The sequence below is a fragment of the Cervus canadensis genome, chromosome 33, assembly GCF_019320065.1.
Source record: "Cervus canadensis isolate Bull #8, Minnesota chromosome 33, ASM1932006v1, whole genome shotgun sequence".
In the NCBI taxonomy this organism is placed as follows: domain Eukaryota; kingdom Metazoa; phylum Chordata; class Mammalia; order Artiodactyla; family Cervidae; genus Cervus; species Cervus canadensis.
Window position 1 is genome coordinate 17,169,571 of NC_057418.1, and position 26,989 is coordinate 17,196,559.

General features: G+C 37.4%; 1 protein-coding gene across 8 annotated transcripts in view; it reads left to right on the plus strand.

The window, feature by feature from the left end:
- UTRN (utrophin) overlaps nucleotides 1-26,989 on the plus strand; it is a 538,889-nt gene that overhangs the window by 395,650 nt on the left and 116,250 nt on the right. For all 8 annotated transcript variants that reach the window (XM_043457450.1, XM_043457448.1, XM_043457451.1 and 5 more), the window contains one exon: nucleotides 17,814-17,943. In XM_043457450.1, coding sequence (XP_043313385.1) covers nucleotides 17,814-17,943 — 130 coding nt within the window. The remainder of the gene's footprint in view (nucleotides 1-17,813; nucleotides 17,944-26,989) is intronic.

Below are 26,989 nucleotides of genomic sequence, written 5' to 3' on the forward strand. Positions count from 1 at the left end.
TAGATGGTTGTCTTCTCCCTTTGTCTTTACATGATGTCCACTTTGTGGGTATTTGTGTCTTAAAACTGGTCAAAATGCCCTCCTTTTATTAGGACCCCTGTTATACTGGATTAGGGCTTATCCTAATGAATGGCCGTATTTAAATTTGGTTAGCTCTTTAAAAGCCCTGTCTACACTGTCACATTTGGTCAAAAGTAACCTTCTTTCCTAACTGCCAAGAGTAATGTTTCTAATTGACATAAATTATTACAAGGAGGGTGAATCACCGTGTGTTAGTACAAACAAGGCAATATTTAAAGATATGACACCTACATGTAATATTAGTTTACTTTTCTTACTGAACTTTGTCAGCTATAGGCATAGAATAGTCCAAGTCCAAACCTCAGCCTTGCCAGAGTTCTCTCCTCAGTCTTTTCTTAAAATCAAAATCCATTTGGATGTACCCGTGGTAGCTCTATGTTTCAGGCAAGATTTTTCTTTCCTGGGTACTTGGAGATATCTTTTCCCCTGGCCTTCAGATGCTTTTTATCAAGGAAATTGTGTGTGTGTGTGTGTGTGTGTACAACTTAGGATTATCAATTGTTAGGACTGAAAGGAACCCAAGAAATAATTTAGTCCAGTCGCCTTATTTATAAGAAGCATATGATCTCATATCTGAGTTTGCCTTCCTCCTTCCTTCACTTCTAGCAAATACTTAACATTTACTTCATGTGCATCTGGCAGTTTGTAACACAGTAGAAGGACACTGGTACAGAAAACAGACATGGGCCTGGCAGTCAGGGGGAACTTACGTTTGTCCTTCTCCACCTTGGAGTTCCTCTGTCTTCTCTGTGCTGTGAGAAATCATGGCCAACGAGGTTTGTAGCTCAGCTGTGAACTGCATATTGCTGTCCCAGATCTCTGGTTGTCTGCCTAGTCACCCATTTCTCGAACCCCCAACTTTGGTCCCTTGGTTATAATCTATGCATGGTTTCAGTTCATATACACATTTATTACCAGTTTTTTTTCCTTAATGAGTTGTAGAGTTCTCTTCAATTATAACATTATGGTGTAGCTTTAAACATAACACAAAATAATTTTTAAATTAATTTTTTACAGATATGCTTAGCATTAAATTTAGCATTTAGTCTCTTAGTTTTTTCCTATTATTAAAAACTCTCTCTCCATATATATATTTTACCGACTTGCTATTTTAGGTCTTTAATTGTCATAATAAAGTTTAAAAAATCTTTTTAACTTCAAAGAACTCTTGCCTTTTGACTTGCCTAGCTAGAACAATGAAATTCAACCATTGAGTGGTTTGATATTACTATTAGGCAAGATATTTTATTCTCTGAAATGTTCCCTTAGAAAGAGGGGAGATCTTGTATTTGATTTCAAACTCACACTCATTTTGTAGGTGGCTGTCTGAATTACTTTATTTTGAATCACACAGTACTATTTAGAGAAGCTGAATAAATTTGATATAATCTCTGCGTGCTCATTTAGAATATCTAGAGATTACTAGATGGATTTTTTTAAGTAAGAGACAAAGAAATTTACTCTGATTTGTTAATTATTCCAGGAGATATGATCGCATAAATGCAAGTCTTGAATGTCATTGCACAGAAGTCTTTTAAAAATCAATTTAGAAAGTGACACCATATGTTACGTTATGGACAAGACAAAAATACACATCCGCCAGATGCCCCAAATAACCACCTGTGCTGGTGTTACACTTAATTAGCACTTAAGTTTTACATTAAAATTTCCAGTGGCATTATTATATACAAAGTGAAAAACAAACCTGTGTCTCAGTACCTTAGGTGGATGTAGAGTCACTACATGCAAAAAACTGTTAGGTGACTCAAAATTTCTTCCAATAAGGTCAAAATATGATGTCAAAGATTTATAAGAATTTGGAGAAAATAATTATAAGTAGGCATCTGATGATTTAACCCATATCCTCAGCAGTATATGTATTCAAGTTCACCGAAAACTTTCTTTGGCTCATCTCACTTGGATAGTGGTGTATTATTCTCTATTCTGAGACACCTTATGTTGGACCTGACTATACAGAGTTATTGAACCTAGCACATGGTCTTAGGTAGACCTGGTTTCAGTTACCACCCCTCCCCCCACCCCAACACACACACACAAGCCCTGTAATCCCAGCTTGGGGATATGCTTTGGGGCATATTGTCTAATCATCACTATATTTGACCATGTAGCAGGGTACAAATAGTAAGTAAAGCATCAGATGTTGTAGTTATTCTTTAAACTAGGACGTAAGCTTATATTTTATAGTATATTTTTAATATTAGTTGCTCTGTGTCTACATTTTGTATTTTTCCTCAGATTCATTATGTCTGAGTGCTCTAAGTTTTAATATCATAACCTACACTTATTGTTTTAGCCTATTGGTTCCTTAAGCAAACTTAGACTCCTCAAAAAATTGGATGAAGCCATTGAAACAACAGTATTTTTGAGAATTTATATGGGATAAGATATGAGCTTAGAAACTGGAAGGTGATTTATTTCTTGTTCATACTAAAGATACAACTTATCATGGAAAGGCCAAACCCATAAAACTAATGTGCGTACACTGCCTTTAATTAACTTATTTAAAGGTAATAGGCAAATTATATATATTTAACCATGAATCTAATTACCTTGAAAGGCAATATTTGAGTGCTTGTAAGTAAAAGAACACAAATGCGTAAAATATAAAATATGCATTATTTTATATGTACATCTCTTTACCCTGGGTCCAGTCTACTTTCAATGTTGCAGATGGTAAGAGACTGTCTTATCTCAGATGTATGTATTCAGTCACCTCAGATACAAAGAGGTTGATTTATGGGAACTCATATATTCTCAAAGTTTTCTGCGTCCCACATATATTTTTATACTCTAGTACTTTACATGTATATCAGTGATTTAATGACACTTTTTTATAACTGTTCTTTGATAATGGCAGTGCTAGTCACTTCATCATCCATCCTTCTATCCATCCATCCATCCATCCATCCATCCATCAATCTGTCCACCTCCACTATTCACAGAATGACTTATATGTTGAAATTGATGCTGAATATACAGAGGGCAGTAAGACACAGCCACTACTTCAGTAACATATTTTAGTTATTCTTATACCTAAATGCTCTATGCTTGTGACTGTATCCAGAAGAAATATACATTTAAATATTTAGGTGATGGCTCTGAGACTTCAGTTAGAATGATACTGTAAGGTCATATTTCAAAGCACCTCATCTACTCAAATGGCTAACAATTACAGATAAAATGTAAAAAACAGAAAAATTAAACATGGCAAAATTGGGCTCCAAAATACAACAAACATTCTGTGGATCAGAAACAAAGCAGAAAAGCAAAGAAGCTAGTAGGGTTGATGCTTCTGGAAAAATGTAGCAGTCCTAGGCAATGAGCAAGCAGAAAGCCCCATAGCAAAGGCTCAGCTCAAAAATCTGTCTTATACAGGGAAATGCATGACTCATGGATTGGCATCTTTTCCTTCTGTTATGTAAATGTCCCAGGAACTGATATTATGAAACATCAATATATTTTGAACCCTTAATTAAATATCTATACTTTCTTGGATGTTTTAACCAGTGACTTAGAACACTGATAGATTTTCAGCAATAATTCTTTGTGTTTTTTTTTTTCAGCAATAATTCTAATAAATACTTTGTTCAATGTTTTAACAGCCCATCATAGGCCAACTTGTTAAATCATAATCATAAGTCAAAGTGCCTTGATGGTAAAGTGTTTGGCATGGCACCTGGTCCACAGTAAATACTCAGTAAGTGGTGGCTGGTCTCATCTCCCATAACTGCTGAGAATCTGTCTTGATAGTTTTGATAATTTTTATTTTGTTTAAAACTGTCATAGGCTGTATGAGTTGTTTTAGCTAATTAAATAAAATCATATTAATATCTGTTATTTACTGTCCAGCAGAACTAGCCTCCCATTACAATCTAGGGTCAACCTGTTACATTAAGCAGAAATCACGCTCTAAACATTTTAGGTTTCTGTTTGGCAAACAATGCAATCATATTATCTTTTTTTTCTCATGCAGGTACAAGTTAATCCCCTTCAATGTTGAAATAAATTACTACTATAAAATATATAATATTTCTAACGACTTTTAGAATAAATTGATAAAGTTTAATTTTTCTACTTAGTATAATTTTAAAAGTTTTTTGAGAAATAAAGTCCCTTATATGTAGTTTCACTTTCAAAAGTGTGAGATTATTGTTCAATCAGCAATTACTTAGAAAACACCTATAATATATATAGCATTCATTTGTAATGCTATGATATTACTTCAGTCAGATACTTGAAGATTGGGATAAAATTGCAGATTCAGTTTTTGCTATTTGCACTTCATTTTCATAACAATGTATATATTAAGTTATATAGGGGCAGTTATCAGAGCTCTAATGCTCTTTCTGCAATATAATGAATGTTTGATTTTAGAGAAGGAAATCGCCAAGAATAATTGAAAGTGTATGATTCAGGTGCAAGATCTTATGAGTTTTTCCATTCCTTCAGGGCTACTCTGTCCTTTGCTTAATTCAATTTAATTCCTATATTCAAACCTCGTTATATAAATATCAGGACATTTGGGCCTTAAACTGAATTGCCAAGATATATTTGCAAGTTTACTCATTAAAATAACAAATTTGAACTTTGTCTTTAAAACAATAACATGCCACCTTTAAATTGAGTGTGTGTGTGTGTATGGTTATTCTCCCTATTAAATATGTTATTCTCCTTGCTACTCTTTGCCTGAAAACCTGTAATTTCAAGGTCTTGCTCTGTTATAATGTTACCTAATGTGAAAAGTCAGTCTTTTTCTAAAATTGATTAAATTATTTCCCAAGTTCCCCTTCAGCCTTTGCCACCTGTATTGACTTCCTTTTTATCAAAAGCACAGCCATCTAAGGTCTGTAAACAAAGACTGTGTGAAAGACCTAAAAAACAGCAGTTCTGTAAGTGAGTCTGCACCTACCCACCCATTCAGCTGACTGCAGTTGACTTGCCTCCCAAGCCTGACATGGGTATTGAGAACCTCACCTCAAAGGGTCATAGAATATCTAAGTTTAGAGGGAAAGGCGAAGCAACCTAATACTTATCACTGCCTAGTGGTGAAATTGAAGAGTCGACCACAGTTGTAGGCAAGTTAAGGTCCGTGAAACCAAGCAATACGGTTCTCCCTTTCATTCAGCCCTTTCCTAGTGAACTGCCTCTGGTCATATTTAGCTGAGGGATAACAGTTCATTTATTCCTTCAGGAAACTTCCAAGTTGCACCTGATGTTTGCTACATTCCTTGCTAGGTGCTGAGCATGCCTCAGGTCCTAAGACTGTTTTTGCTGTCACAGACTTCATCATCTAAGGACAGAAACAGGCTCAAAAACAAGTGACTACTGTAGATATCAAAAGTGCTGTCATGTGAGTATGTGTGTGCAGCCAGGAAGATACAGATGAATCAAGGCTGTTTGTACTTGAGAAGATTGGAAAAGCTCCATAGAGCAAGTATGTAGCTTTTGAGCTGGAAAGAGACCTTGGAATAAAAATTCACTAAAGAGTGTTATCAAAACTCTTGGAGGGAAAATCCTCCAAACTGACCAGGGCATGACTTGGGGTATGCAACAGAGCAAGAGATGTTGCTCATTCTCTTTCTGATTATATTTAGGACAGGGCTGAAGGAGAGACAACACAAGTGTAGGACCTAATAGTGTGCCTGGTAATAGTAAACACTAAATATATTTGCTAGGTGAAGGGATACATTTATATATGCACATATTTTTTAAATGTAGGAAAGACTACTGTTTTATTACTGTGAGAAGCTTGAGGATTCCTATCTTAGTTTTAGCATTCATACTTAGTCTTCTGATTCAAGCATCATTTTTTTTATGTCAATGGGGTGGAACCAAAATGAATTTATATATTAAATGTTCATTCAGGGATGTTAACCAAAACTCTTAAAACACTATGGAGATTCTTTAAAAAAAAGAAAAATTGTCTGCATACCAATGACAAGTAAGCTTGTTTTCTTTGCCTTTTTTCATGTCATTTTATTAGTGCTATCAAATTTAACGACTCTTCTGCCCTTTTTTGCTGTCATACTATAATGACTTCAGATCCATATATGCTGATTTAGCTTTGAAAGCAAGTTGGGGAGAAAAGTAAATTACATTCTAACAGATTCTCCTTATGTTTGTATCATTTTTTTTTTTTCTGCTTGCATTCTCTAGTGAGCAGTTAAGTGCTTTTTTGAAACCAGAAGCTCAGAAAGCCTGCTATACCAGCAATACTTCTATTTACTATAGTTGAGATGCCTTGTGTCATGGGTGTGTGTCCCATGCAGTCACCATCACATAAGGTTCTGTTCTTTGAAGGGCTCTGCACTTGATTTAATGCTCTGCTGCCTCCATCTTGAAATTCTTAGTAATATTTGGAAAAGGGGCCTTGCAATTTCACTTTACACTGGGCTCTGCAAATTTTATAGCCAGAGCTGCTTGCATCCAAAAGGAAAACATTAATGTATGTTTTGACATACATAAAATAACACTTTTACAGGAACAAAAGCCTCTTAAACTTACCACAAGCATCTCTTTTCTCAAGTAAGCCACCCTGAGCCCCGACTCTTGAGTTATATGTCCCTCATCGTAACTTACGTCTCTGTTTGTTAATGTTGGCGGACTTGTGACATTTTTGGTTCTCTCCTGTTGGCTCACGAACAGTACTTCTGTCTCTCTACCTGGCTCCTAAGATACTACTATATCATGATTTTCTTTTCACCTTACTTTGTAGCTCCTTCTCAGTTTCCTTTGCTAGTTGCTCCTTCTTTCCCCAGCCTTCTAAAATTGAGATGCATCGTGTTTCAGGCCATGCCAGCTTCTCTATATTCATTCCTTCCTGAACTCCTAATGAGTTCGTTCATTTGTCTGACCTCCTGATGAGTTTTACGTGTCATCTATATGGTCACTCTCAAATGTTATATGTTTTCATACCACCTCCCATCTGGGAATCTAACAGACATCTCCAAATTAGTATGTCCGAGCTGAATTCCTGAACCTGCCCCTCAAAACTTGATCTAACCAGTCTCCCTCATTTCAGTTGATAGAATTCTATTCTGACTGCTAGCTAAAAAAATAATCACCTTCAATCCTGCCTTTCTTGCATACTCAGTCTGTTACTCTTGTTGGAAATCTTTTGGAAATCTTGTTGGCTGTATGTTCAGAACATAGAATTTGAATCTGTCTACTTCTTGGCAGTTGTTCAGCGCTCCAAGTACATCTCTGTTGTTCTCAGCACAACAGCCAGAGTGTTCATATTCAAATCAGTCAGAAGTCTCTAGTGACTTCCTGTCTCATTCAGAATGAAAGCTACAGTTCTGATAATGGTCTTCCAAACCCTGCATGATCTGACCTACCTCCACTACACCTTGCTCGCCTCATTTTACTAGTTTTTCTCTTACATGCTAATTTCAGCCATGCTGTGCCTTCAGCCACAGCTCCATGCTGACTTCTATGCCTGGAATGCCTTTTCCCTGATATTTATGTGGTTAATTCACTGCTTTCAAATGTTTGCTCTATGGCACCTTCTTAATGAAGCCTGGACTTCTCTACTTGAATTGTAATTCCCATCCCAATACTCCTAAACTCTCTAATTCCCATCTGCTTTTCTCTTTTTCCATAGCATTTATAATCATTCAATTATTCATTTTCTATTGTGTCTTTGTCTACTTCTGGCTCTCTAGATGCTAAGTCAATATTTATTGAATGCTGAGTGAATGAAAATACCCAGAAATAAAGGTCCTTTGGTATGAGTGTTCCTTTTTCCTCTTTATCTCTCTATAATCCCTTTTTTTTAAAAAAAAAGAAATATATTTTGAAGATATTTCTACTTTATATAGCTGAATCTTTAATAAAGGTAAAGCTGACAGAAACGTAAGCAACAATCTTTCTTCAAGAGCTGGAAATAACATGCTTGAAGTTGTAAGAAAATTTATCAATACCATCATACTTCTTTGTGCCTTAATATTGTAGTCAGTTAAGAGGTTACCTTCTTCCTGTCTTGATACTGCCTAAATTATTTAAAACAAGAGTGGGAAAGATTTTTTTATGAGAGGAAAAGATTTGGAATATCTTTGATTGTTGAGGTAGATTTTAAAATATAGCTTATTATTTTACCCTCTTGCGCTGAGTACCACTAGATTCTCCCAGTGCTTGGGTCTCACTATTGTGTAGAAATTTGACACCTATAAAGAGAACAGATTGGTGGTTGTCAGAAGTGAGGGAAGAGATTGGCAGAAATGGGTGAAGGCAGTCAAAAGATACAGACTTCTAGTTATAAGATAAATAAGTTTTGGGGATATAATATACAGCATGGTGGCTATAAAAACATTTTTCTTAAAAGATTTTCTTCCTCTTTATTGCTGAGTAATGTTCCATTATATTGACATGCAATTTTTCTGCCCATTCTCCAGTAGATAGATAATTGAGTTTTTTCCAGTTTGAAACAATTGTGAATAAAGTTGCTATAAACATAGGGAAGAAAAAAAAAACTAGATGAGTTAAGATCCCTACCAAACAGGGAGTGGCATAAACATGTGAAGTCTCTCATTTGGTAACTATGTTGTCATGTTAATTTTATAAGTAACTCTAGCTTCAGAGATGTCCTGAATTGCATTTTATAAGTAAATCTAGATTCTCATTGATATAAAACATAATGGAAAAGTTTTATGATTGCTGTAGATACGAAAAGTTTGCTTCTAAAACACATTTGAAATTCTTAATAATGCTGTTCAAAAATAGTAATTTGTTCCATTATAAATGAACTTGATTCCTTTTGGCAGTCTTTTCTTAAAAGCATAATTTTTAAAAGAAAATAATTTATTGCACATCTTATAAAATAAAGGGCAAAATATTAGCCATAATTTTACTACTCTAATATAACCATTTTCATTTTGGGTTATTTTATTTTCACATATTCACCTTTCACACAGTTTTAATAGGGTCCATAGTTTTTTCCTATCTTTTTCACTGAGATACGTGTTATACCTATTTCTTCACATTGCTATGCAGTCATTTTCAAAATCATTTTTCAAGGTTACTTCCTTAATGATCCCTAGAGTAGCTATACTGTAGTGAATCTAAATATTTTCCACGTGTTAGATATTTAAGTTGCTTTCATTTATTAAATCATAAATAATGTTATAATGAATACTTTTGTGTTTGTAGCTCTTTCTGGATCATTTTCTTAGGATATAGTCTCAAAGGTGAAATTCTTGTTTCACACAATACAATCATAGTAATGACTCTTGATAGATTGCCAACTTACTATACAAATGATTGGACCAATTTTCTGCTTCCACCAAAGCATGGAAGAAAAGTTTCATGGCAATCTTACTTGTGATTTCTCATTTTTATCCCCTTTTCTTGAACATCTTGTATTGTTAGAATTAAAACACTGGTGTTCCGTGTCAGCATGGGAATTTAGAAAGTTGTTTCAGAATGTCTGGCTTAAGTTCTCTCCCAAGCAGAAGAAAGAGGGAGAACTGGTGGCTATGTTTGACTTTGTTGTTTCTAGAAGGAAAGGAAAAAAGTCTCCATTTGTTGGACTGAACAGTTGAAGAAATTTGATATTTCTACCAAGTTAGGATGAGTGATGTAACCTGGCTAACCATTTTTACCACCACAGAGGTTTACATTGCTGTTTCATTCTGGAACAAGTGGTTCACAAATAGCCACTACAGTTGTTTGCCTTCTAAGAATCTGAAGCGACATAAGAGTCTTGTGTGTGTGTGTTAGTCTGTCAGTTGTATCTGACTCTTTGCGATCCCATGGACTGTAGTCCACCAGGCTCCTCCATCCATGGAATTCTCCAGGCAAGAATACTAGTACTTCCCCCACAAATAACAGTAATGGAAGTTGAGGAAAGAAACTTGGTCTCAGAGAAGAGCCGAGATTTATGGGTAGGACTTTAGATTGGCCTGGTGGCTCAGATGGTAAAGAGTCTGCCTGCAATGCAGGAGACCTGGGTTCGATACCTGGTTTGGGAAGATCCCCTGGAGAAGGGCATGGCTACCCACTCCAGTATTCTTGCCTTGGAGAATTCCATTGACAGAGGAGCCTGGTTGGCTACAGTCCACAGGGTCACAAAGAGTCGGACACAACTGAAGTGACTTAGCAGGCACATACATACAGACAGTGTGGGTGATTAATGCCTTTAGATTAAAGAGAGGAGAGGGGAGAGTTTTTTTATTTATAGAGGAGGGGATGACACCAGGATTTAGCTCACACCCACAGATTTGTCATTCTCGTCTTCTCAGTCCAGTGTGACCAAGTTGCCAGTTGAGGACAGAGAAGATGGCGGGATTTCCCTTCTCCCTCTAGGTTCCCTCAGACTCTGTGTTCATATTAAGGAGCTTGCAGGATCCTGTCCTCATCCATGTCAATGGTGCCAGAAACAACTAATAATACTGCCCTTTCCTTGGCAGTGATTCAGCTGTCTCAGTGAGTGATGCCTCTTTCATGATGACAATGAAGAGCAACTGATTGATTCATGAGATTTTCTAACTTAAGCCACATGGGTCATTTCTTTATACCACCTTATCCCTTAATCCCCTGCCTTCCCATGAACTAATAGTGGGTGTGGAGAAATGTTCCCCGACCATTCAGAAGGATCATTGAGAATCTCTCCTTAGGCATTTTAAGTTGACTAAGAAGCAATTGATTTACTCAGCTGCCAGACACTCATGGGAAAACAGCAGGAGCCACTGAAGAGAAGTGGGAGGAAAGGAGAGCTCCGCTGAAGGGGTATTTGGTTCACAGAAATTGCTGAGGATGAAAACTCTGGGATTTTAGTAGTTAAATTCTGATATGCGCATCAGGTCTTCATCCATCTGACGTTCTGGGGCTTCATTTTGTTTAAATGAGCATACAGAAGCTACCTAATAGGAAAACAATGAGAGACTAAATTAGCTTACCGGTTTATTCTGTTTTCTTGAATTGCTTTCCCCCTAATTACATTTAATCTGATTCCAATTTCTTTTTCAATACAGAGTTTACACATTTTTGAGGAGGTTGCTTGTAACTGCCTCTGCCTCCCCGCTCCTCTTTGTTTTCTCAGCGCCCTATTTATACATCTCTAAAAATTGGTGGCACCAACATCTTCTCACTTGTACTGTGTTCTCTTTAGGCTCTAAGTTCCTTAAGAGTTTGGATCATGGGCTTATTAATTGCGGTCTTCTCTTGTTGCCTGGTATATTTCTTTATAGATCTGTGCTCATGCTAAGTCACTCAGTCATGTACAACTCTTTGCAATCCCATGGACTGTAGCCCACCAGCCTCCTCTGTCCATGGAATTTTTTCCAAGCAAGAATGCTGGCGGCTGCTGCTGCTGCTAAGTTGCTTCAGTCGTGTCCAACTCTGTGTGACCCCATAGACGGCAGCCACCAGGCTTCCCCGTCCCTGGGATTCTCCAGGCAAGAATACTGGAGCAGGTTGCCATTTCCTTCTCCAGTGCATGCATGCATGCTAAGTCGCTTCAGTTGTGTCCGACTCTGCGGCCCTATGGACAGCAGCCCACCAGGCTCCTCTGTCCATGGGATTCTCTACACAAGAATACTGGAGAGGATTGTCATTTCCTCCTCCAAATCTTCCCGACCCAAGGATTGAACCCGCCTCTCCTGTAGCTCCTGCATTGCAGGCAGATTCTTTACCACTGAGCCATCAGGGAAGCCCTTCTTTGTAGACTATGTGAATGTAATATGTGTTTTGAAATTTTAATGTTGGTGGAAATATTTGTTGGAAAATTCTATTGTACATTCCCATGCCACCTTGGGATGGCAGAGACATTGAATCTTTCTTATGGGCATGGGACAGTCCTTGTGCCCTCCATTTATTTTTGACTTGAGGTAGCTGAGTCTCTATCCCCTTAAAGTAAACACCTAGGAGCATGCAATATAATTTTAATTGTATAATTTAAAATATAATTTCAATTGTATTTTTTGAAATTATTCCGTATCTTCCTCTTATTACAGCTGATCGTGGTCTACTGCTTTTAAGCTCAAGCTTCATTTTGCATGTGTTTTTCTGAGAGGGGGATTAGGGTCTTTCTGCCTATGTACTAGAATAGAAAATGCATAAGCTTTGTGAAACGGAGAACTGTTAGGCTGATAGCCAAGCCAGAGTCAGCAACATAGCCAGATTCTGTTGTATGAAGAAGGATACAGATACCTCTCGTAACAACAACAAAGCATGTTTTTCCCTCTAACTTTCATGATATAAAATAATTTTGCAGAAGTAGTTACCCTCATCTGCCACTCATTCAGTCCTGACAGTGCCAGCCTGCCAAGCCAGGCAAACACTTCCCTAGGACCTTGGCAATTATAGCTCCTTCTACCTGGATTGCATGCTGTCTAACATGGTAACCCTTGCCATGTGTCACCATTACTATTTGATTTAAATCAATTACAATTAAATACAGTTTAAAGTTCAGTTCCTCCACTGTACCTGTCATATTTCAAGTGCGTACCAAGTAGCCATGCACGGCTAGTGTTGCCTTATTGGCCTGCATAGTTTTAGAGCATTTCCATCATTGTAGGAAGTTTTGTTGGATAGAGCTATTCTAAAGCTAAGACCTTAAAAGATCTTTCAGTTTTCATTCTGCCCTCTGGGGACACCAGTCATTATGTTGAAGAAGCCTGGTCCAGCCTATTGGGCAATTAGAGATCACATAGAGGGAAACCATGGTGTTCCAGCCAATAGCCAGCAGTAATTCCAGATATGTGAATGAGACCATTTTGGGCTTCCAATCCCATTCAACCACAGATGATTACAGCCTCATGAGCAATCCTCTGTGACAGCAGCAGAAGAGCTAATAGGTTAGCAATCCATAGAATCATGACAAGTAAGTTGTCATTGTTTTAAGTCAGTCTGTTTAGATGAATTTAATATGATGGTAATAACAGGTGCTACTTTCAGTCTAATGACTGCACTAGCTTTGAAACTATTACCGTATGCACTTACCTCATGAATTAGGATGTGGAAAGAAGAAGCAAGATGAAGTGAGCTTATATCACTTCTTTCAGTGAGATAAGTTCTTTGGTTAGAGAGAGAAAAGGATATTTGCTATTAATAAAACAATGACCACCGGCAAAGTGAAATACTAGTTAATCGCTGAGTTACTAGATTATCTAGCTACTTACAAAATGATAAGAGAAAATTAACTTTGCATCCAAAATTATTTACCAGTAATTTTCAAAGTAGATTGTTCAAATAATCCAGAGCTAACTGGAATCCAATAATTACTCTGTTTTAGGATAGTCAGAGTTGGGGGACTCTGGTGTATTAAATTTTAAAATTTAATTCTGAAATCATGCCTTCTTTTATTCATTGTTCCCCAAGCATTTATTGGGGAAATAAATGGAGATATATATAGGATATATGTGAAGTGAAAGTCACTCAGTCGTGTCCGACTCTTTGCGACCCCATGGTCTATACAGGCCATGGAATTCTCCAGGCCAGAATATTGGAGTGGGTAGCCTTTTTTTTCTCCAAGGGATCTTCCCAACCCAGGGATCAAACCCAGGTCTCCTGCATTGCAGGCAGATTCTTTACCAGCTGAGCCACAATGGAAGCCCAATAATGTATTAGGCAAGTATGCTATTTACCCCATTGAATTTTAATAAAGTATTATATATATAAAACATAGGATATATTATATATATATATATATATATATATATATATGTATATAAGTATATATATGGGCTTCCCTGATAGCTCAGCTGGTAAAGAATTCATCTGCAATGCAGGAGACCCCGGTTCGATTTCTGGGATCTCCCCTGGAGGAGGGACAGGCTACCCTCTCCAGTATTGTTGGGCTTCTCTGGTGGCTCAGCTGGTAAATAATCTGCCTGCAATATGGGAGACCAGGGTTTGATCCCTGGGTTGAGAAGATCCCCTGAAGGAGGGCATGACAACCCACTCTAGTATTCTTGCCTAGAGAATCCCCATAGACCGAGTATCCTGGCGGGCTATGGGGTTGCAAAGAATCAGACATGACTGAGCGACTAAGCATGCACACTCACACACACACACACACATGCATATATATATTCTGTATATACCTAGACAGGCACTGAAAATTTGAATAATTAAAAGGTGAGTCCTACCTGGAAAGACTAGTAGTATAGTGGAGGGGAGAGATGCATGGTTACAATATATGAGGATGAGCTGTCCCTGGAAATGCTGAGGTGGGAACATACTTAATATACAGGATGAGCAATTACCTTGCAGATGGGTATGAATGGAGGTTCATAAATAAAGAGATTACCTAGGGGGCTTTTTGGGGGGGAAATAACGGATTATTTTATTTTAATTACTTTATTGAGACATTATTCACATAGCATTAAAATTCACTCTATTAAAGTGAACAATTTAGTTGTTCAGTTGCTAAGTCGTTTCTGACCGTTTGCAACCCCATGGACTTCAGCATGCTAGGCTTCCTTATCCTTCACTATCTCCCAGGGTTTGCTCAAACTCATGTCCATAGAGTTGGTGATGTCATACAGCCATCTCATTGTCTGTCATTCCCTTCTCCTGCTGCCCTTAATCTTTCCTAGCATTAGGGTCTTTTCTAATGAGTTGTCAGTCCTTCCAATGAATATTCAGAGTTGATTTCCTTTAGGATTGACTGGTTTGATCTCCTTGTTGTCCAAGGGATTCTCAAGAGTCTTCTCCAGCATCACAGTTGGAAAGCATCAGTTCTTCGGCACTTAGCCTTCTTTTTGGTCCAACTCTCACATCTGTATATGACTACTGGAAAGACCTTACCTTTGACTGTATGGACCATTGTCAGCAAAGTGATGTCTAAGCTTTTTAATACCCTGTCTGGGTTTGTCATAATTTTTCTTCCAAGGAGCAAGCATCTTTCAGTTTCATGGCTGTAGTCACCATTCGCAATGATTTTGGAGCCCAAGAAAGTAAAATCTGCTACTGTTTCTATCTCTCCCCATCTATCTGCCATGAAGTGATGGGACCAGATGGTCAGTGGCATCATCACTATCTAGTTTTAGAACATTTTTGTTACTCCCGGCCCCAAGAAACCTGATGCCCATGAGCAGTTAACTCACCCATTCTTCCCTCAACCTTGAAGTCCTAAGCTGCCACCAATCTACTCTCTCTATATATACGCTTACCTCTTTGGGCATTTCATAGTAATGGGCTTTTGTGTCTGTCTTTTTTCACTTCGTGTTATGTTTTCTAGACTCATCCATGTTGTAACATGTATCACTATTTCATTCATTTCTGTTGCCTAATGAGATGTTATTATATGGATATACAACATTTTGTTTATACATTCACCAGTTGATGGATGTTTTGGTTGTGCCCACATTTTGGCTATTATGAATAACATTGCTATGAATGTTCATGTGTGAGTTTTTATGGGGATGTATGCTTTCAGTTATCTTAGGTATATACTTAGGAGTGGTATTCCTGGATCATATGTTAACGATGTTTAACATTTTTAGGGATTTCCAAATTGTTTTCCAAAGTTGGTGCACTATTTTAAACATTCCAGCATCAGTTTATGAAGGTTCCAACTTCTTCACATCCTTGCTAATACTTGTTATTGCCTGAGAACAGGATTGTTTTGAATGAAAATATAAAGTCATTAAAATAGAAGAAATTCCAATTAGATAGTGTTATGCTCATTTAAGATAGTTCATATATGTCATGTGATATTAGAACCTAAAGCTGAATGCCACTTTGTAGCTCTGTGTACAAAACAACTCTGTTGGAGTCTAATTATCTTATCATTAATGTGCACCAGGTGGTTAGGAAATGCTGGTTTTCTTTTATGTCTAATTGAGAGGTAAAGGGCGGTAGAATGATTATATGTATAGTGCTGTTGAAAGTTAAACCCATTTCTGACATGCAATTAAATATAATTGGAATAGAACAAATTGAGTAACAAAATTAAATTTGCGAAATAGAGTATGAAAAGATATTGAATGTATGCTGTTCCCTGGGATATTTGAGTGGTGAGTTGGCATTAGAGCTTGAACCCCTTATATTTATGTACTCGGCATGGTTCCCACCTGCCCACCCTTGCCTCCTCTACTTCCCTTTCTTGGCGCATCCGAGGAGTTCAGGAGACATTCCCTGCCAACGCCCTGTGCCTGGGAAATCCCATGTACAAGAGGAGCCTGGCAGGCTACAGTCCTTGGGGTTGCAAAAGAGTTGGATGGGACTTAGCTACTAAACAACAACAACAAATTATGGGTTGATATTTTTGTTGTTGTTGTTGTGTACTGTTATTCTTTTAATTTGAAATTTTTATTAAAATATAATTGTATACAATTTATAAGTCAAATAATATTTACAATGCTTATCACAAAACCCAACACTGTCAGCTCCATTTCTCTCTACTCCTTGCCTGCTCTTCTCACACCTCCCCACCTGTGATGGTCTCTTTCAACTTCGTTACCAGTGTTTTTCTGGTGCTCAGGTTCAGGTTTTTTTTTACATAAGATTATTCTGATATTTCTGCTGCTGCTGCTGCTAAGCCACTTCAGTTGTGTCTGACTCTGTGAAACCCCATAGACAGCAGCCCACCAGGCTCCTCTGTCTCTGGGATTCTCCAGGCAAGAACACTGGAGTGGGTTGTTATTTCCTTCTCCTTCTAGATATTTAGAATTTTTGGTTTTTATTTACTGTGGATGATGAGGATATGGCCTCCAAATGCAGTATTTGGAGGCCATATCCTCCAGTATGGCCTCCAAATCAAATGCTGTTAAAAATACTTAGGTTTAGAAGGACTTGGTTGATTGTAACATACAATTTAGAGGGTAATATTTTAGAAAATACAAAGTTGAGTTTTCATAATGCATTGCCAAGGAACTGTATTAAAAACAAAATATTAGAGCCAGTAGGTGTTTATGTACATAATTTAACAGGATAACAGTAATTTTGATCTAGCTACAGTATTGAAATAGCACATGAGAAAGTCTTCTTTTACTCTTATCTTGCAGTAGACACTGGATGAGTTTTGTTGTTTTTAAACCCTAGTCAATTAGTCTTACTCACCAAACATTTATAGGAGCGGAGGTGAAAGTTCAACCCTACTGAAAATAGTCAAAGTACTGTAGATAAACTGTTCTGAGACTTGTAGATTTGCATGAAAAATGTCACAAGGGAAAAACTGTAATTGCCTCAGCATGAGAAATAGAATATATTTTAAGATAATTGGAGACTGTCTTTTATGTGTTCTCTTTGGTTTAGTTTTGATTTCATATACTTTAATTTGTTTCTATCTCTTAATTTTTTTTTTTCTTAATATATTCCAAAGGATGTAAAACACTTCTGAGGATCTCATTACTACTTGTGAAATTGCCTCTTTTTGTATCATTGGATGTGATCTTTTTGGTCAGTCAGTCTCATAAGAGAAAAGTGTCTTAGATCAGGCTCTTATATTTTAGCAATCTGATAACCCTAAAGTACATTTTGTGTAAGTTCAGATATACTCTAGCAATTTCCCTCAGGTGAATATTGTAAATTTAGGGGGGTTTGGTGGGTTTTTGCATGTTAGTTCTACAGGAATCATCTTTTTGCTTTTGTTCATGTTTCATCATTCCAGTGTGTAGAATTTACATTTTCATTTTGTAACCTCGCTTACACGCTGGTGATTAGCCATTGCCTTGACAAGTGTGAACAGATGTGGTCTAATTGAAGATGTTCCATGACTTGGTGAACACATTGGGTTACAAATTCAACTTTTCCTTCTCTTTGCAAAGGCACTGAGACGTGAGTTGAAGGAGAAAGAGTATTCTGTCCTGAACGCTATAGACCAAGCTCGCGTTTTCCTGGCTGATCAGCCAATTGAGGCCCCTGAAGAACCAAGAAGAAACCTACAATCAAAAACAGGTGAGCCTGGTTTCTTTAGTATGTCATAAAAATACATATGAGAAGAACAAAACACCAAAATCATGTAGAGAATTTTTTTGCAGCATTTTAGGACCTGATATCTTTAAATTCCTTACAGAATCTCAGGACCTCGTGTTAAAATTTTTCTTCTAAGTATTACTGCAGTCAAATATGTCATTAATAAATACCTAGATTCTTAAATTAAAAAATGAAATGACTGTATATTCAGTATCATTAGTTTAAAAGGGAATTAACTACAGAAAAATTAATTTATTAGAAAATATACTGTAACTACAAATAATTTCTTTAAGAAATAAATTACATTTCTTACATTTAAACTACATGATAAATAATTATATATAGAAGAATGGTATTTAGAATATAAGAGTAAACATATAAATTATTTAAATATCTATAAAGTAATGTTTTTTAACTTCTCTTTTTCAAGATTACAAATTTAAATAAGACACTGAAGTGCCTTTCTTTTATAAGCAGACCACAGAATTTATTTAATTTAGATGCTAACAACTTATATTGTTTATGTACTTTGGCTTAAAACTGAAATGGTATCTACCTTACTAGCAACCAGTAATAAATTACATAGTAGATTTAAGAGATGAACTTGGGGGCCAACATATATCTTTATTTTGATTTTTCACTTTTGGCATAAAAGCATGCTGATGCATTTTAAGAAATAAACATGCCATTCAGAATATTTTCTCATCATTCACTTTCCATAGTAAAAGCAGACCTGGAAGATTTCTCATGCTGTGTCTAGAAGAAGTGTAATTCATGAGCATTTATTACTTGTAAGGGATGTAGGGTTGGAAAATGCTTTGACTGTACTTGGAACCGGATCAGATATTTGGAAAGTAGCCATTTTCCTTCTCAGCCTTGGTCAGAGAAGCTCTACTTCAATGTGAATACATTTCCCATCAGGATCATACCTCTCTTCTTGACCCTTTGGGGGAATGTGTGTGTGTATGTGTGTGTGTGTGTACATACAGAGACACACACAGCACGCTTATCATCTCTCGAAGCTTTGCTTTACTACTCTCTCCTGGCAGTATCGCTGTTTTTCCAGTCCGCCTACCGGGGGACCTAAATCATTGTTGAGTCTCCACCTCTCACCGTCTGCAAATCGTTCATGATGGTTATTTCTATCTTTGGAGGACTATGCCTTCTGGGTACTCTGTTATAGATGTAATTATGTGTGTGTCACATACACACACGGACATAAGGTATGCACACACACCACGCACACAGCTACGAAGTAGGTGGTTGAATGGCTTGGACGCTGAGCACGCTTGGGTGTGGATTGGGTACTGAGCACGCTCCGGTGTGGATTGAAGTGATTAGTCAGGATAGAACCATTGGAAGCCGCAGCCCAGCGTGAGGAGCAGAGCAGCTGTGTGTCAGGGCAAGTCGGCGGAGCTCAGAGAGGGGCAGGGGGTGGTGGGGGGGCTGGGCAGGGACTGTGCCTGCGCGGGAGGTACGAGTGAGGAGATCGCGCGTGCTGAATGGTGCAGGTTATGAGGCCCTGGGAAGGTGCACAGCACGTTTCAACTTAGATACAGCAAGAAGAAGGCGCTATTTCGCCTGTTTTGTTTTTTTTTTTTTTTCATTTATTTTTATTAGTTGGAGGCTAATTACTTTACAATATTGTAGTGGTTTTTGTCATACATTGACATGAATCAGCCATGGATTTACAAGTATTCCCCATCCCGATCCCCCCTCCCACCTCCCTCTCCACCCCATTCCTCTGGGTCTTCCCAGTCGCCTGTTTTTTTAAGCTTGGAAGAAAAATAAGAAGTTCACTTGTCTTACTTTATCCAATTTAAAGTCTACCTTAAATCTGCCTGCAACCTCGTCTCCTTGTTTCCTCAATATTTTTCAGAGAATAGAGGAAAGATTTTTATAATCAGTTACTTCATAGCAGTAGAAAAGTGCTACATCACTTGAATTTCACTTTGCTATCAATTTTCTTCCTCAGTGGTTAGTCACTTTAAAGCGTAAAAACATACTGCTTTTTGAGCCCTTAGATTGGGAATTTTTAAGGTCCATTTTCATATACTGTATTTGGGAGGCAAGGAAAAAAAGTCATATCAGTGTAGCTTTATGATATTTTTTGTTTTGTTTTTTTTTACAATTAGTCATTCCCGTGCTTTCTCCTGATATTATTTTGTATAACGTTGGCTGATTTTACCTGTTGTTAGAAGTAAATGAAAGAAAATTACCCATAATAGCTTTTATACTTTGTTGTTTACTGTGACTTATGAACCTCTGCTGTCAGAAACAGAGAGTGTTTGAACATTAGTTATCTTTTTTGATGCTACTCAAAGTGCTCAGTGTTGAAGGAAATAGAGCGGAGAGAACCTGTATGATTTTTTTTTGGTTCTATTTAATAAGCATTTATTGAGTATGCTATGTGTAATGTACCAAAGGACACAACCAAGGTGAATCTGTGTCTTTATTTTTGAATAACTATTTCAGAAAATACTTCTCTCCATGATTTTTCTCTCCTGAAACCTTTTCTCCTAGCTCCTTTTTTTTTTCTCCTATTACCAATTAGTATCTCATAGAGTCATATGTGTATATGTGCATTTTATGATAGCTTATTGAGTTTCATTTTCTTACTGAGTAACACTGGATGAGTTGCTCTTAGGCATCTTTTAATAAATGCTGTTAAAAAAACAAGCAAACTAATTATTTCAACCAAATAATCAGTTGTTAACAAAAGAATCTTATCAGGTACGCTCTGCTAAAAATTCCCCCTCCCCCCAGTTTTATTGAGATATAATTCACATAACATTGTGCAAGTTTAAAATGTACAACATAATGATTTAATATTTGTATGTATTGTTAAATGGTCACCACATAAGACTAGGAACATCTGTCATCTCACATAGTTCCAACTTTTTCCCTTGTTTTGAGAACTTTTAAAATCTAGTCTCCTAACAACTTTCAAGTATTTATATTTTAAACACTGAAAATCACTACTGACATTAATTGCGCTATTTCAGGTCCTTACCATCTTTTGATAGGACTGTTGCAATACTTTCTTAATTGGTATCTCTGCATCAAGGTAGATGCTACCATGATGTATTTAAAACACAGAGCTAGCATTTGCTACCCTGGTTTGAAACCAGTAGTAGCCTCTGCAGTAGAATCTGCACTCCTTTACCTTCATGCAAAGCTGCACAGTGATTTGGCCTCAGTTTCCCTGGTGGCTCAGACAGTAAAGAATCTGCCTGCGATGCAGGGGAACCAGGTTTAATTCCTGGGTTGGGAAGATCCCCTGGAGAAGGAAATGGCAACTTACTCCAGTATTCTTGCCTGGAGAATTCTTTGGACAGAAGACCCTGGCAGACTACAGTCCTCAGGGTTGCAAAGAATCGGACTCAAGTAAGCAACTAACACTTTCACTTCACTTTTCTTTTTAGTAGCATCTCATGCCTCTCTCTGCTCCAAACTAATGTCATTTAACACCAACTTCTCCTGATGGTGTGCAGGTAATGATCTTCATTGCCCATTCTATTTTTTTTCTGCCTATTGGTCTCTTCTACCTGATCTCCAACTCCTTCTTCCTTCGCCTACCCAGCCCTTGCTCATTCTGTCCCACTCACTGAGGCTGTGTGTCAACCTGAATCCATTCCTCTCCAGCTCTTCTCCTTGCTCCCTGGCACCTGGTCACCTCTCTGACTATATACTAATATCTGTGTCTGAAGCTCAGCCCTGCCCTTTCTTAGTGACCTCTCCCATTTACTGAGAATCTGAAAGAGTGTGAGAAATTATCTGAGCAGTCAAGAGAGTATTATGTTGAAAATATAGTGAAGATCATAGAAAAGCCACTCTCTCAGAGGTATTAACTCTTACTTTAGACACTGTTGTAACTAGTTTCACTTGTTTTCCAGTGAATTATGGTCATGTAGCAAGATGGAAATGACACGGCAGGGGAAAGGGTGGCAGTGAGAAATGATGTCTGGCAGTCTGACAGCTATGAGGAAAAAGAAAATTATAAAAAGGATACATGAGAATTCTAAAATAAAACAAACCAGAGTAGTCTTTGGGGATTTTTACAATAAAAGAAAAGCTGAAGCAATGAGCTGTGGTTTGTTTATTTTTGAAGATAGACTATAAATCAGTTAAGAGAAGGCATAGTAGTTTATACTATATTTTAGTAAATTTCCTTCCAAAATGGCAACCATACAAAAATAGGGCTAAATGAATGAAATATAGCCATCTGGACCACTCAGCTTCCCAGAATTACTCATTCTGCCTATGAAAGGTTATTAAGTCAATATAATTTTTACTTGATCTAAAATTATCTGAATGATTATAGAAATTTAACAAAGTTCACAGCTTTGTCAATAGTTTGCTTCTCTTGAGTGAGAGGGAGCTACTTAATTTGACTTGAATTGTATCATTTCCTTTTAGTGAGGTTGAATTGAAAAGACCCTGATGCTGGGAAAGATTGAGGGCAGGAGGAGAAGGGGATGACAGAGGATGAGGTAGTTGTATGCTCTCACCAACTCAATGGACCTGAGTTTGGGTAAACTCCAGGAGTTGGTGATGGACAAGGAGGCCTGGCATGCTGCAGTCCATGGGGTCGCAAAGAGTCAGACACGACTGAGCGACTGAACTGAACTGAACTGAATTGTTTTTCGTTTGATTTTAACCACCTGGTTTATATCTGTTAGAAAGTAGAACAATGAGACAGCAAAAATTTCATTGTCATTCATACTGGTCTTCCTATGTCTACTCTTCAAACCACTTTTGTAGTTGGCCTAATGAATTGAGCAGATGGTATAGTATGCCTCTAAAAAAAATTAGGTTAAAACACAAAGGCCAAGAAAATACTGTGGTGCTGACCAAGGTCATCAGCTATTATGGAGTAGATGAAGGACTACCTTGTGAGTAGATGAACAACCAACCTTGTGTGTTGGTAACCTTCCTTAACCTTGGGTTTGGGGGCTTGTTTTCAACTCATCCCTTCATTCTCCTCTCCTTTCTCTTTGCCTCTGCTCGTTGGCCACTGACCTCCTAGCTCTTTCTTGACTCTCAGTGTCTAGAGCCTCTTAACCCTGCGCAAATGTTTCTTGGCTTCTTTCTTGTTCACCCAACCTCCTTTGCGGTTCTCAGTCCCAGATTTAAGTAGACGGGAAGGACAGCTGTGGGGCTTTAGCCCACTCTTGCCCCTACACCTCTTGAGGTAGTCAGGGAATATACATAACTTCTCACCTATCCGTTATCTAGAGTTCAGGTTAAAAGTCAAAATTGCACAGGGAATTAGAGCCTTATGTCTGCGTTCCCCTGTCTACCCCCAAAACAGATGCAGGCTCATGTGTATGCAGATGCAGGCATGCACGCACACCCCCACCCACACACACATACGTATTTTATGAGTTGAAGCTATGGTAGCAATTATTAAACAAAACAGTTAACACTTTTAACAGTGTAGTTCACCTCTGAAAGTGTTTAGAAAATTATACAAATGATTGTCAATGTGGGTGTGGAAAAGCTATTTTCCTCTACTCAGGTTCTGATTTTAAGACAAAAAAAGATTGCATTATTTTGCTCATAAATTTCCCTTTGAGTCTTCTTTAAAATTTATTCCTGTCAAGACATTACTATTACTACAACTATTACTTTACTGAAGGCTGTTTGAACATTGTTTCTTTTTCACCCTGGTGTTTCATGTTAAATGATAGAAGAAAAAAAAAACATTTTATAGTATATATAGTATACAGTCCATGGAATTCTCCAGGCCAGAATACTGGAGTGGGAAGCCGTTCCCTTCTCCAGGGGATCTTCCCAACCCAGAGATCGAACCCAAGTCTCCCGCATGGCAGACAGATTCTTTACCATTTGAGCCACCAGGAATTAATGGCTAATAAAAAACTTTTCAGATAAAAAGTACGTATGGATTACTGTTTTTCCTCTTTGACCTTTAACAACTGTGTGTATATTTAGTAATGTTTAATATTTTAACTCAGAATATGCTATTTTCTTTTAATTATTAAATGCTTCATATTATTTTAGAAAGCCAATTAGGAGTATTTTTCACCTCTGTGAAATCTCATATATTTTACGATATAACAAAGAAATAATAAATGACGTTTTTCAGTCTACTATGTCAGTCTGTTTTGTGCCAGTATTAGCAAACTTGTACAAATAAAGTTTCATGACCATTAAATGAGTGAAAAAGTGAAATTATCATAGAGTTTAGAAGTAACTCTTATATTGATTCTCAGTATAACATAAGATCACATAAAAACAATGGCAGTAATTATTTCCTTGTGTCTCATAAAATGAGACCAAGTTATACATAACCTAACCTAAGTAATGAGGCAGTAAAACTCATGGGTGTTTTTCCCCAGGGAATTTCTTGTTTTCCTAATAACCAGTTTATTAATTAGAACCTCACTCATTGGAAGTGACAGACACCCAGCTTCCATAAGCATAGACACAGAGGGGAATTTATCCACATTAAACCCCATAACAAAATTACATTGAACACAAGGACACAGCCGGTCACAGAAACCAAGCTCCCAGCTGGCCCTTTCTACCTCTCTCCACAAGTCTTCATTTTCTTCACTTTCCTGTGACCTTGTACCTCACAATCACATATCAGGGAGGGAAAGCCCTGCTTTAGATCTAGCACGTTTCAAGAGAGAGCAGCAACTGACTCACCTTGAGTAACATGGAGCTTGGAGTCTTGTGGGATTGGCAGACACCCCCACCCCCCCACCCCCACTTTATAAGCATCATGTCAGATGGAAGAGGAATCAATGCCCAGAAAGGAAGGAAGAAGAGAAAAATGTTAGTCCACATGAGTGTTCACCACAAACCGACACTTATCCTTGAATAAATTATAAACCTGCCAGGCACTGTTTCCTGAAATTCTCATAACAACTCTTTGAGGTGTGCGTCCTTTACCACCCATTTGACAGATGGAGAAACTGAGGCTTTGTGATATTTGGATGCATACTATCACCCATGTGACAGAGCTGAAACACCAACTCAGGCTTGCCACATCCCTTGTTGGCCTTAACTATCATAGCAACCTATCTTAACTATATTTGTCTACTTCTAAAAAATTAGTACAACAGTTAAAATGCTTTTTCCTTCACTATTACTTTTCCTTTACTGAACTATTAGGCTGCTTAATGGAATGACATACCAGTTCACTGATTTCCTAGCACCAAGGCAGAGGGTGTTTAGGCAATATTAGACTTTGTCTTTTTAATTTTCGTATAAAAACTTGAAGGATAAATAATTGCTTTCAGGTCTATAGACCAAGGCAATAATTTAATTAGCTTCTTAAGTCCAAATTAGATTAGTAAAGTTGTCATGCATGAAAAAGCACAGAAACATATAATGTTACTTCCATTTTCAGTGTTAACTTCAGAGCAGCAACGTGATCCTTCCCATTTTAAGGTTCTATAATGTATGGATGGTTGTACTGAATCCACTCTTCAACTTTCTTTAAAATATAATGAACTAGTTGAGTAACCCTATTGATTGGATAAAAATTTCAAAAACTTTTTTGCATGCTAATGAATACCATCATAGTGAAATTCAATTTAAATCTATCAAATTCTTGATGAAGACTTACATGAGAACAAAGGTTAGTTTGATGGACGTAGGATTTTAAATTAATTGTTTACCATTTGTTATGGTCTTTCATCACCATTATCGCTATGCATAAATCACATGTGCCTTATAAAAAAAGATGGCAATAATTTACACATATGTACTTTATTAAAATTAACATCTGGGGTGTCACTCTCTGATTTAAACTTAAAGAATATGAGGAGACTAAATGCTTTCAGTGCAGTGTGTTTTTTTCTTCCTGTTGTTGCTGCTCATCTTGAAAGCTGGTATCTTCAAGAGTTAATTGAAAGCTTTGCTATCTTTTGAAAAGTGTAATCCTAGCCAAGGAATAAATTCTCCACTTTAAACTTCTCATTTTGACAGTACGTTAACCTAGGACATGCCTAACTTCTTTAGTGAGAATCACTAAGCTTGAATAGAAAGCCCGGGACTTCTTTTGTAAGTTGATGGATCATTAGCTGCTATATTCTTCAGGGAAGCAGCCTGGGGAGAGACGGGCAGCAGTGTAGCAAGAAATGCAAGACTTTTAATTGAAGATTCCTGTCCTCTGATCTTAAAAGTGAATTTTCCAAAACAAAGAAATATGTACATACATCTTTTTATTCCCTTGACCAGTACTTATTGAATGCCCACCTTGTGTCCACCTTGTAGTGTTCTAGATCCTGGGGAAACAGCAGTGAACAAAACACATCCTTGCCTTCCTGGAACATACATTCACAGCTTCTCTTCTGCCCCTCTCAGGACCACTCTCCTGTTCCCAGTGACCTGTTTATAGCTGTCTAGCACTCAAAACTGACTTGAATAAGTTATAAAATTGCCATTGGTATGAGGAAATTCAGGGAATATTCCATTACAGAAAATTGAAAGCTGGGTCTCAAGTGTCTTAGCTAGATCTGTTCCAGGGCCATTCTGCTATTTCTACCTTTTTCCTTGGCAGTTAACCTTCTTAATGGTCTCTTAATTTTTCATCCTTAGCCCTATGCTAGGTTTATTTACTTTGGCCCACTTTGAGAGAAGGGTAGAACATTAAAGTATTCAGACTCTAGCTCTACCTTCATTGATTTCTGCTCTGAAGTGCTGTTTATCCCTCTCCACCGTGTGGTCTGTGTTCCTGTTCTCTCCATCCACCCCACCTCCACCCCTGACTCTCATTCATAGCTTGTATTTTGGTATTTGTGAAAGATTTTCCCTAAATCTCTTTACTGTAGAGTTCTTGACCTAAATGTTTCTGTTCACTGTCTTCTTTCCCTTAAGGATTTGACAAATTCCTTGGCAGCATGATGGATCCTTATCATGTTTATCATATACCTACTGAAAGACTTAGGCTATATATTATCAGGTTAATCTGCTCTGGTTATCATCTTACTGTTGTCATCCTTATAATGTATTAAATGAATATAATTAGAAATACTACAGTAATCAGATGATA